Below are 12,400 nucleotides of genomic sequence, written 5' to 3' on the forward strand. Positions count from 1 at the left end.
ACCGTTAGGTAACTACAGATTTGTTATATTTTACAAGGTAAGCAAAAATAAATGTTGCCTTTTGTCAAAAGATTGTTTCTGTTTACAGTTTTAGAATCACCTTATTTTACATGTAAATTTGCATTTTTGGAGCATGACCAGTTTAAAGTCAAATAAAAATGTCCCATAGCTTTAACTAACATGTACAACAAAGTAGTTAATCCTGGAGCTGACACTCTTCGTTAATCCTGATTGTGAATCAATTTAAATTGAGAATCGAGAATCGATTCTGAACCGAATCGGCACCCCAAGAATCGGAATCGAATCAAATCGTGAGTTGCTCCAAGATTCACATCCCTAGTTTTTTTTTATGTTTGACTTGTTTATAGAGACGGTACTAGAGACTCACATGGCAACAAAAAAGGTTACAAAAGGTGAGTTTTGCATAACGTGTGCTCTTAAAGACGAGACAAACCCTGGATGTAGATTCACCGTCTCTTTGAGAAGATCAAGCATTTACTGAAAGAGGTTTTAAATGACGTAAAGACATTCACCTGGTCTGGAAAACCAAAGTGGTTCTTAATGGGTTTAGTTAGGGGGACTAGTTAAAAGGCAGCTGTGTTCTGGCACTGGGATCTCTGCTGGAAAGATTAGAAATGAATGGACATTCTCCTGAAAGCTTCTAATAAAAAAAACAAACACCAGAACAGACTCTACCATCATGAACTGCTGCAGCTGGTACAGACAGTGGTAGAGTCCTCGTCTCTGTAGGAACTGGCAGGAAGCAATGAGGTAGCGGCTGCACCTGTCCAGGCTGGGATCCAGTTTTTCTATTATGCCCCGCAGCTTGCTGAAAAGACCTCGCTCCAGACTGGGCTGCAACACCCCATCTAGAAACGCCTCATCTGAGCAATCCTGAGTGGTAAAATAGCCAAATACAACAAAACTGTCACTGTTCAGGAAAGATGCACTAATCTTAAAAAAAAAAAAAGAAGGTACTTCGTTAACAAGATAGGATTGGTTGACGTGACTCATCTCAGAATGTCATTACTGTAAATCCAACAGACTCACTTTGCTCAGAAGGAATATCAGAGCCTCTTTCATACAGTCGTGACGCATATAGAAACTGATGAGAGCCAGGTGAGTGCCGTATGTCTGTAGATAGTAGAGACACTCCTGGTGAAGGGCGCTGCTCTGAATCGGTCCCTCTTGTCGCTCTGCAGGACCAACCTCGGACAGAGCATCCTCCAGCTGACGAAGGGATGCTAATATGTCTTCACCGTGAGACTGACACACAGAAGGAATTACAGATTTATGTAAACAAGAATAGAAAAATTGCTTGTGAATCTTTTTTTCTCCATTGAAAATCTTTTATTGTTTTATTTTTACAGTAAGAGCAGAAAAAAGTGAAAAGCTGTGCAATTATTAAAATGTGGCTTTCAATTTCAGCTCCAAACAATAACAAAAATAATGTAATACACGAAAAACTATTATTAAAATAATTTAACCCTTTAGGATCCAAATCCTTTTGAATTAGAAAACAGATTAGAATAAATACATTAAAATGTAGAAAAATATAAATAAAATAAAGAAGTAGAATAATTTTCAGTATATGTATGGATAGAATTCTGCAGATGTTTGAATCGGGTTGTGACACCAGTGTCGCCACACTGAGGGTTATTCACAAAACCAAGGAGTTCAACACTTTCAGCTATTGCTATCATATTGGTTTCAGTCATTCTTGAGGGAGAAACCAGAGCAACTACACACTGGACAGCACTCTGTAGCCCTCTGCTAACCAGAAGCTGGACTCAATAGTTTTGTGGTTCAGAAAGGTACACTAGTGGGAGGTCTCTACGTGCTTTACGGCATGAACTTGAAACCGTTCTTCACACCTTCATCTCCTCACGCTTAGACTACTGTAACTCTCTTTTCACGTGTCTGAGCAGAACCTCCCTGAACCGTCTACAGGTGGTTCAGATTGCCTGTGCTCGGCTTCTGACCAAGTCCTCCAAACACACCCACATCACCCCGCTTCTCCTCCAGCTTCACTGGCTGCCAGTCAACTTCAGGGTTCATTTCAAGATCCTGGTTCTGGTCTATAGGGCCTTACATGGACAAGCACCATCTTACATTGGTGATCTTCTTAGTCCCTACACCCCCAGCAGGTCCCTGAGGTCCAGTGATCAAAGCCTACTGGTTGTGCAGCACCAGGCTAAAGGTGACAGATCATTTGCTGCTGTGGCCCCCAGACTCTGGACCTCTTCCCCTGAGCCTGAGATCAGTGGACTCAGTGGTCTCCTTTAAAAAGCAGCTGAAGACTCACTTGTTCAAGCTGGCTTTGGTGTGACCTTCTTCACCCTCTCCTTGTTCTGCTCTCCCCACCTATACCACCTTCCTCAGGATCCACTGATTTCCCTCTTTACATTTTTAATCACAATTGTCTATTTTTTGCTCATTTTAAATATATTTCTAATCATTTTCTAAATTCTTTTTTATATTTTACATTTTTGTTTTTGTGAAGCGCCTCGTGATTTTTATCTTGAGAGGCGCTATAGAAAAGATCTTCTTCTTCTTTAGCTTTTACAGCGCTAAAACCAGAGTGACACACTTGGTTGGAAGAGCTGAAGGAGGCTACAAAACTAAGGACCAACTGTGACCAGGCTTTATTGCTACTGGACTTGTAAGTAAGAATATTTTTGTAGATTCTTTGATTATGTAGCTTTATTAGTATCAGTTGGCTCATGTTACCACTAGCTGGTTGTTAGCGCTAGCTACAGCAGGCTGTGGCAGGTTCGTTTACGACAGTTCTGCTTTCAACCAGTAGGGGGAGAAGCGGGGAAACGTGTCAAGTGTTGATTTAACTGTGGTCTTTATTATGAACGAATGCCTTCTACTAATACTACTAAACTTTATTTATATAGCGCCTTCGCATGGCCCAAGGACCAAACAAAGCGCTGCACAACAGAAACGATCATAAAGAAATAAAAACATATAAAACCATTTAAAAAACAACAAAAACATGTAGATAAAATCTAGATGGGGGCAAAAAGTGCAAAGCCACCCATTAACGAGACTCCTCTTGACTAAAAGCCAAAGAATAAAAGTGTGTTTTCAGACGGCTCTTAAAATTGCTGAGCATGGTGGCCTTTTGATGCAAATCTTTTTCTGTGGGGAGAAAAAGCTCTAGCGCTCCCGTTTCTTGGGGTAAAAGTCTGTTGGACCAATGAGGGGCATTGCTGATTAACAGCAACACAACTTCAGCGCTGCTTTCATTAACAAAATGCAGAATACTGTAAAATATATATTCAGGGTTCTGCCATGTAGTGGAGCTGCTAAATGCTAACGGTTAGCTTCTACTAGCTGAGACGTGCTCTGCTCTCTCCTGGCTGCTAAAACAACAAAACCTTTTGTGGTCGTGAGCCAAGGTGGGCGGGGCTGTGAATACTAATGTTCCCTTTGTTGTAGAACAGACTGGCGTTATCGGACCGGATCGTTTTCCCATCCATTTGTCTTTTGTTGGCTAATGCAGGAAATAGTTTGAAAACCATTTTCCTGTTCCACATGTATATGGAATTCAGAGATGATCGCATTTCAAAAATAATTTCTATTATAAGAATTATTATATGGTTCCTCATTGAAAACGACCTTTAATCAAAAAAGGCTCAAACGAACATTTGCTGCTTCAGCATGCACTTCCTGCGTTTTCCTACCGTGGCCTGAGTGGGCTGTGCAGTGGTCTCCAGGTGTTGGACAACTTCCTGCAGCAAAGGGGGGCCGAGGTTGGGCTGGTTTCGGTCCACTGGAGCCTTCAAGCAGCGAGCAAACTTCTCTCTTGCTTCTGACAGATATCCACCCTTCAGAGAAGCCAGCGCCCATGCCTGCCACACCCCGCTGGGGTCCAGGCCGCTCTTTGTTGACACCTGACAACAGCCACAAACAATCACAGAAAAATCATCATTTGTGGGATTCAACTTTATATTAAAATCAACCAATCTAAACCAAAAAGCCTCACCTCTACTGCTAGCTTGTAGTGTTCTGCTTCCAACAGCTGATTGCGGAGACGCGTGACCGCTGATGTCTCCAGGATGTCATCCAAACAAGGAATGTATTTATAATTAGCTGTCACAAGAATCTTCAGCAGGTCCACTTTACTGATGTAACTGGGGGAAAAAGTCAAAGAAGCAAAGGAGTAGAAACTGAATAAATGTGTTATTAAAGAACCGATGCCACATTGCTCCAAACCAAGTAGAAGTCATTATGATTTAGTAATTGATACAAAGTGCTGGCAAATTTTAATTATTTATTTGCTATTTGTTTACCATTTAATGACTGTACTAAACTTGAGAAGCACAGCTTCAATTGCAATAAAAAGCAAGTTATGTACAAGTTAAAGGGAAGTCTGAGACGGCACAGACTGCCCCCACGCCCCCTGTTGTAAAAAGGACATGATTCAGCCACACTGCCGTCACGGTCTGACCTCTAATGAACTTCCTGTTAAAAGGGAGTTTTCCTCTCCACTGTCGCTACATGCTTGCTTGGTATGAGGATTGCTTTAAAGTCACCGTCACAAGTTGTACAAGATGCAATCTGCTGGATTCCTTATATAGAAAACTTAACTAGCAAAATGAACTGACCTCAACTGGAATTATTTACTTCATGAATTCATGTCGTGATTTGGTGCTAAATAAATAAACGGAATTGAATTGACCTAGATGCCGACTCAGCTTTGCAGCAAATTGGCGAGATTGTTTTACAAACGCGGCGAGAGCGAGAGACTTCAGAACGATGCTTATCTTAAGCACCATTGAGTAATTAGCTTCCTACCTTCTCTAACAGCATAACAAAATCCGCCACAGCTTTTAAATGCTTTCCGCCACATGTCCAGTCCCTCCTGACAGAAGAGGATAGCTAACCTGTCACATAAGGCCAGGTCCTGGCTGTGACCGACTCTCACAAACATCAGTTTGGCACTGAACAGCAGCTGCTGCATGATGTCTGTCAGGAGGCAGGCGTCCACCTCTGGGTTGGTCAGTTTACAGGACAGGGAGCGGCAGTGGCTGATGAGCTGGTGCCCGCAGGCAGCTTGGTCGCTGTGCAGAGACAAAATGGCCACGCAGAGGTAGGCACTGGGGGCCTAGCGAAATCAGCAAAACACAATCGTTGATGTTAAAATGCTGAGTGAGTTACTAAAACTTACAATCACAGCTGAAACATCATCGCTAACGGACTAAGGCCACATTCAGAGCCCATTCATAGGTAGGATTACACAGTAGTTATAACAAATTCAATGTCTAACAATGAATGATGCGATAAACTGTGTGTTCCACTATGAAACCCAAATATAGGAGTAAGAAACACAAGTAAGATCTGGGTTCCTGTTTCAGACACACAAACCTGTTCATAGTAGAACTCGCTCCGCTGCTGCTGGTTCTCCCGTGGGTCAGTGCTGAGCTGGAACTGTCGATGGAACGCTTCAGGCAGGTGCAGCCTCCCATCCAGACATTCCTGTGTGACCACGGGGCTTCCAATCACTGCGTGCGTGCGTGCGTGCGCACACACACACACACACACACACACACACACACACACACACACACACACACACACACACACACACACACACACACACACACACACACACACACACACGTAAAGTATCTGCAAATAGCCCACAGGAGCTCTGATTCACTGTGTATCTGCCAGAAACGTAGATGTTTCATTCTGGTTTCATGAATGTGTTCTGAAACAGTCACACAGCAAACAGGAAGCTATCAAAAGAACAACATCTGCTGAATGTGGTTTAGATTTACCTTCGGCTGAGTCAGATTCCGTATCGGAGCTGCAAAGGAAAATGAAAACATTTCTTTAAGATCAGTTTCCCTTTTCCGTGGTTCACACCACTTCACTGTGTGTGATTTATGAACTACAACACACTGCAGTGGTTTCAAACATTATTAAAGCCCAGATCACACTGCGCGATTTTCGGCCATTGCCCAGGATTGTTCATGTCACACTGTGATAACTCCAGAGAGGCGTCGCACTGTACGGCGCAAGTTTTCAGTGAGGCAGACTGCACAACGTCTCTTCAGCAGGACACGCTACATCATGAGCGCTCCTCCGAAAGCATACATCACGAGACCTCTAACCAAAACAAAGCTGAATAGATAAAAACACTTATTTCTAGTGTCAGTTTCTGACCCAGCCCATCTTCCCCAAAGAGAATAGTTTGTTTTTAAAACCCTCGCTTTGCGGGTCTCCTTTCCCATCTTCCAGCCAAACAGCTGATCTGTCTGCTGGACATTCATCCTTCTCATCCTTTATACATAAGAACTAAACTACAGAGGAGTAATCTGTCACAGATCGCTGCAACAGCTAAACCTTTGCCGTGAATTCTGCCTCACTGCTCCGCAGCTCCGCTCCGCGTGACAGCTCACACCCGCTGTCACGGAGCATCCTCTGTCCCCGCAGCAAAACGCTACTGGCCCATCCTTATCGGTTGAATTTGTGAAATTTCCACCAACAGCAAAGGAATCTCGTATTTTTGTGTTTTATTTTTCATGTTGGTGAGCTCATCTCCTCTCAGCTCTCACAGATCACAGAATCACGGTTTTCACAATTTAGCTGATGGTCTAAAAAATAGTTTTATTAAATGGTAAATGGCCTGTATTTGATACAGCACCTTCTAGAGTCCTGGACCCCCCCCCCCCAAGGCGCTTTACAACACAATCAGTCATTCACCCATTCACACACACATTCACACACTGGTGGGAGTGAGCTACGATGTAGCCACAGCTGCCCTGGGGCGCACTGACAGAGGCGAGGCTGCCGAGCACTGGCGCCACCGGTCCCTCCGACCACCACCAGCAGGCAACGTGGGTTAAGTGTCTTGCCCAAGGGCACAACGGCAGCGACAGACTGAGCAGGGCTCGAACCTGCAACCTTCAGATTACAGGGCGAGCACTAAACTCCTGTGCCACCGTCGCCCACTAATTATTTTAGTAAAACTTCGGTTTAACTTGGGCTATTAACAGAAATAAAAAATGGTGGGTAGTTTATAATCCGCATTTTAAACATAAATTGAAACTGAAGCTCAGAGAGGCGGAGTCTTGCTGCTGGAGCATCCCAAAGATGTGTTTTCATTGGTCGGTTGCAGACAGGAGTCGCTGATTTTCGAGCGTGCTTGTAGCCTGTAGGAAGCTGATTTAGGTCATGGAACGACTCAAAAAGCAGAGCCGGTCAGACTGGACAACCACAGATTTGCAAATCACCCTCACGTTCACTGTTTTTTTTTAACGATTAGGCTCACTACGAGGGATCTAGCTAAGACACACACACAGGTTCACACAGTGTGATCCGGGCTTCAGACAACCAGACCTCTAACACAGAGAATCCCTTCGCCAAACAAAACCCCCTCTTACTCCGAGTGAAAGTAGGCGTAACACTGATCACAGACTCGGACTTCCTCTTCAGGACACTCATCAACAGGCATCTTCCGCTCTGAGCACGCGTTGCAAACAAGACGGCCGCATCTGCGACAGTGATGCCTCCTGTTGAACTGAGAACAGATGCTTTTGTTTAAACATTTGAGCTAGCTCCTCCGCCGTTTACCTCCATACAGTCTGTGAGTTTTAACCGTTTCAGTTTGCACACCTACCAAATCAAATGACATCCTTTTACACCAAGACCCAACTTGGGTCCCTTTTAAATCCTTGTTGTTCATTATGTATGTTATATATTGTTTAGTTCACTAACCATAGTGAACCTCTCTCGCCGGCAGACCATGCACACATCATGCTGGGTGTCGGGAACCCAGTCCTTACGGGCCGGGGGTTGATCAGGAGGCTGGAACTTGGCGGATGAGCGGCGCCGTCGATCCCTCTCCCTATCCGAGATGTTTCCAGAGTGTGTGGGGGTGCTGTCTGTAGTCCAGCACACGAAAGGGAGCATTAGATTCATTTCAAATGCAACAGATCAAAGGTGATCACTCTTAGCATGTCTCACTTGTGGAGGAGGCGGGAGATTCGTTTCTGCTGGTGGACTGAGAGCTGCTCTCCTGAGCAGGACACTGCAGCAGTGCATCCTGGAGGCTAATTACAGAGTCTGGAAGCAAAGAGATGCATGTTGAAGACCGCTGTGAACTACCAACAGGCTCATATCCTGGCAGCTTGTGTGCTGTGGACTGACCAGAGCGGGTCTTCTCTCTGGGAGCACAGGAGAAGTCCAGGGCCTTGCAGGCGTAGTCTGCCAGAAGCTTATCTATGTCCTCAGCACCAAAGCCAGCCTCCTGGCCAAGCAGCAGGCTTCTGAGTGTTTGCACTGCCACCTCTGCCCACTCCACCTTCAGGTTCATCAACAGCTGCTCAAGCATCAGCATGGGGTCTGAGAGCAGGGGGAAATAGTCCTGCCTGGCAGCTGGGGGCAGAGTCAGCAGCACCTGCAGATGGATGGAAATACACAAAAACCTAGCTGAGGAGGCGGAAAGGACTAAATCACACGTTTAAGAACTTAAGAGTTCAGGTACAGAACATTCAGCTTTGGCTCACCACAATCCTCCCGACAGGAAGAGTGCGCCGTTTCCCTCACAGTAAAGAAGTTCATGCTTACAGCAACAAGACAAACCTTTGAGCCCAGATGAAGAGCTTGAATGCGTCTCCGACGCGTTGGAGACACCTGCCTCTGGAAATGCAAGGTGAGGTAGTCAGACAGGAAATGACACGCAGACAATCCTGGGCGGCGATCCAGAGCGCGCTCACAAATATCCAGTCCAACCACAAAATTAGAGATGCCTTCAAGTAGCTATAAGAGAAACAAATGCCTGTTTCATTTGGGGTTCAACTAAAAATGCTGAAAAATGTCTTTTTAACATAATTAAAAGGATGTTTTGGCCATTCTGAATCCTGATTTACTACAAAAGCTATTTTGCACGTTGTAAATAATTTTCTGATCAGCCTCAATTTGGAGAAATAGAGTTTACTTCCTTCAGGACTGATAAACTAACAGCTAGTACAAATGCAGCAAAAACTAAAGTGTGCTGCTGCCGTTCTGAGCTCCAGTCCTCAAACCTTGGCGTGATTCAGGCCGTCTCATTTTATAAACCAGTTTGACATTATGAGGTTGTTTACATGCGTAACTATCAGCAGCATTTTGTCTCATTTCCAGTCCAAACAGGGCTCATGTCTGGCAGGAACCTCGTAAGAAACAAGTGTAAATGCTTATAAAACAAAATAAACATGACCAGATACAAATCAGGGAGATTTAACCTGTTTTAAATGGCCAAAATGCTATTCATTATTAGCCTCGTGCAGACTAGCAGTTAGCTCATCAGTCCTGGTGGAGGTAAACAATTTTTCCAACTGAAGTTGTTCAGGAGGCCATCTACAACGGGTAAAGTGGTAATTATTGGCAACATTTCCATAGAAACACACTTCAGGACGGCGGAAGTGTTGCTTTCAGACCTGAAAAGCCTCGTCCGTCTGTCCCTTTTCCAGCAGATGCAGCAAATGTTCGGTCTGCAGCTGCAGCTTCAGCTGGTCAGAAACAGGATAGAGCTCCACCCACTCATCACAAAGAGAAAACTCCTGCAAAAACAAAAAGTCATTACTTTAAAAACTCTAAAAGACTTAACTGGTTTGACACTAAAGAGCTTTTTTTAATGGTGCAAGCTCCTTTAGTGAACAGATGCAAATATTCTGTACCCACTTTTGTTTCCATAATCAGAGACAAGATGGACTCTGGGTTTGTTTTGGATTCGGTTCTCAGCTCCTGCCAGGTGGCCCAAGGCAAGGGTGGCTGTAAATTCATCATCTGTGCCAAGATAACATAAGGTAAACACTAGTCAGGTCACATTGAAATGACAAATTAGGTAACTGAAGACCATCTTATTTCAAGCTCTAAAAACATGTGTGGCATGCTGAACTACAGTAACCTCCCCCCAGATGCAGAACAACAACTGTATGCGACCCAGCTTGTCAATAAGTTGCACAATCATTTAGTAAACAAGGTCCTCTAAACAGGAGCGACATAAAAAATATGGTTTTAACTTCGGCTTACCCGGCGGTAGATGCTCAATTCTTTCATTTTGAGCTCCAGTTGTGTTTTCAGCGAGGTTTCTGTGCTGGGGTCATTCAGGCAGAACTCCATCAGCTTCATGGAGGCCGACAGAGGCCACCGCTCCAGAGCCTGAAGGGCAACTCGGGCTCGGAGGTTAGCGTCCTGCACTCGGAACAGCTGACTCGGGTCCTCAGCGCTGTCTGGGAACAGACAACATCTCTGTCAAATCTGCAAAATCGCTCACAATTTAATATTTTCATGCTGCGTAATATTAATAAATACTTCATATTAACAATTAGCAAATATGTGTTTAGCAGAAGCTTAGAAATGATAGTAGACTAAACTAGTGAGAACTGTTTAATATTTGACATTTTTAATGACTGTATGGTTATGTAGGCACACTGTGCTGCATATACCACAGGTCCTACAGTCAACAACCAGCTCAAATGCAATAAGCAGCTCATTTGTCACCTTCCAAAGCAGCACAGGCTAGTAAGCGGTCTCTTAGCGCCCCCTCCTGGCTGCTGCCTTGCCCGTACAGCTCCAGCAGCCTGAGGGCTCGACCCAGGTCTTTGGAGGCGAGAGCGTTCTGAAAGGCCTCAGCAGCCAAAGCCTGAGACGTCTCTTCCTGAGGTCCAGAAAGGAGGAGGCTGACCAGTGGTTTTCCACAGAGGAGTGCACCAAGTCCTGCAGATCCGTCCTCCCCCTCAGTTAAGGAGGTGCCGAGAACCGGTTCTGCCATGGTGTAAAGGTAAGCTTGCAAAATGGGGAACTCTCTGAGGAGGGCATCAGCTTCACGAGAAATCTGCTCAGCATCCAGAACGACGTCCTTACGGGCGCTGCTGAAAAAGGCAGACCACCCAGAGGGCTGAGTCCGAGCAAGTTCTCCTCTACACACACTCAGACACGCCAGCGTAGCCAGCAGAGGGGAGCGGGACTTCAGGAAAGACAGCGCTGATGAGGTGAGTAGGAAGGAACTTCCTGAAGATGAAGACGAAGACGATGACGATGAGTTAGAAGGTGGGGACGTGGAGAGGTTGATGGGCGTCGTGGACTGATCTTCAGCTGAGGCCTCGGACTCAGAGCTCACATCGGACGGTGGCTCTGAGATTGGCAGAGTGTTCCCATAACCCTGGGCATGCTTTTGAAGCAGAAGAGACAACGAGAACACGCCGAACGATCCATCTTCCTTCTTGGCCTGACTGACGTCTCCTTCCTCACCTGGACAGCAGGTCCACACAGGCAGAGCCTCGCAGCATCTCTGAACAATCACCTGCTGGACGCTGAGTGGAAGCTTCTCCTGCTGCAGCAGGAGCTGAACCCTGGAGATCAAACAGGAAGTAGAAAATCCACACAAGCTGCAATTATTTACCCTGGAAACATCATCATGACGAATATTCAAATCAGCAATCCTACAGTGTGACTCCTTAGTGAACAAGAGGGAAAGTCTAGAGTGGAAACTTGCACAACCCCATTAACCATCAGACAGCATGTTGCCATTCATGACGTGAGGCACTTGTTAGAACAGGATGAGCCTGAAAGCTGCAGTTACGAGATCCTTTACGTCCCCACTCATTACGCAATACCGGTGCATCGCCACGACTCACTCACTCGCTCATTTTTAACTACATCAAAATTTAAACAATTATATACAAGCAAAACAGCTCTCAAGCTAAAAATAAAAAGGTTAAATTGGAGTAAACAAACATGGCAGAGGAGGAGCGTGCTCTGTGTTTCTGTCAGTTCTCTTTCTGGTTGGCTAAGCGTCACATTTAATAGGCAGCATGCTGGTTTGTCCTCGAGGCTGTAGAGCGATTGGGGGTTAAATTATGACCAATAAGATGTGATGATTCTATACAAATATAGGATATCAACCTGATTGATCTTTGAATGTTTAACCAGAAGAATTTATACATCTTTGCTTATTCGGGGACCATAAACACACTTCGTATCATTTCAGACAGAGTCAAGTATATAATTAAAATTAAACTTTATTTTCTATACTAATTATAATACGTGACAAGCTATCATGATATGTGATGGAATGGTGATGTGTGAAGTAGATGTATATCAGAAACTTTGTATCTGGAAGAAACTGTGAGTTCTGGGTGTAAAAGAATTTGGTCTGCTATAAACTAGAGTTGATTATTAATAAAACGGCATCAGACGCCAGTGTGCAGTCTACGATACCCTTGTATGAGTTGCTCCCGGCAGTCCGGAGGTTTGCCGTCAAAGTGGTGAGGTCACCGGACGTCCAGACCATGATCCTCAGAGATTAGTAGCTTCCTCTGAGTTCAAGGTTCCCCGGCCATGAGATACAACCCGGGTCTGCAGATTAGGCGTCCAAGAGGATGTCTGAGAGTCGCAG

General features: G+C 44.9%; 1 protein-coding gene across 1 annotated transcript in view; it reads right to left on the reverse strand.

Moving 5' to 3' along the window:
• zfyve26 (zinc finger, FYVE domain containing 26) overlaps nt 1-12,400 on the reverse strand; it is a 28,661-nt gene that overhangs the window by 3,485 nt on the left and 12,776 nt on the right. The window contains exons 21-36 of the mRNA XM_015969457.3: nt 10,504-11,354; nt 10,033-10,232; nt 9,682-9,786; nt 9,438-9,560; nt 8,602-8,778; nt 8,167-8,416; nt 7,984-8,082; nt 7,735-7,901; nt 7,401-7,537; nt 5,793-5,821; nt 5,377-5,513; nt 4,896-5,116; nt 3,995-4,142; nt 3,693-3,902; nt 1,051-1,266; nt 697-894 (exon numbers count right to left, since the gene is read on the reverse strand). Coding sequence (XP_015824943.3) covers nt 697-894; nt 1,051-1,266; nt 3,693-3,902; nt 3,995-4,142; nt 4,896-5,116; nt 5,377-5,513; nt 5,793-5,821; nt 7,401-7,537; nt 7,735-7,901; nt 7,984-8,082; nt 8,167-8,416; nt 8,602-8,778; nt 9,438-9,560; nt 9,682-9,786; nt 10,033-10,232; nt 10,504-11,354 — 3,268 coding nt within the window. The remainder of the gene's footprint in view (nt 1-696; nt 895-1,050; nt 1,267-3,692; nt 3,903-3,994; nt 4,143-4,895; nt 5,117-5,376; nt 5,514-5,792; nt 5,822-7,400; nt 7,538-7,734; nt 7,902-7,983; nt 8,083-8,166; nt 8,417-8,601; nt 8,779-9,437; nt 9,561-9,681; nt 9,787-10,032; nt 10,233-10,503; nt 11,355-12,400) is intronic.

The sequence above is a fragment of the Nothobranchius furzeri genome, chromosome 18, assembly GCF_043380555.1.
Source record: "Nothobranchius furzeri strain GRZ-AD chromosome 18, NfurGRZ-RIMD1, whole genome shotgun sequence".
Lineage (NCBI taxonomy): Eukaryota > Metazoa > Chordata > Actinopteri > Cyprinodontiformes > Nothobranchiidae > Nothobranchius > Nothobranchius furzeri.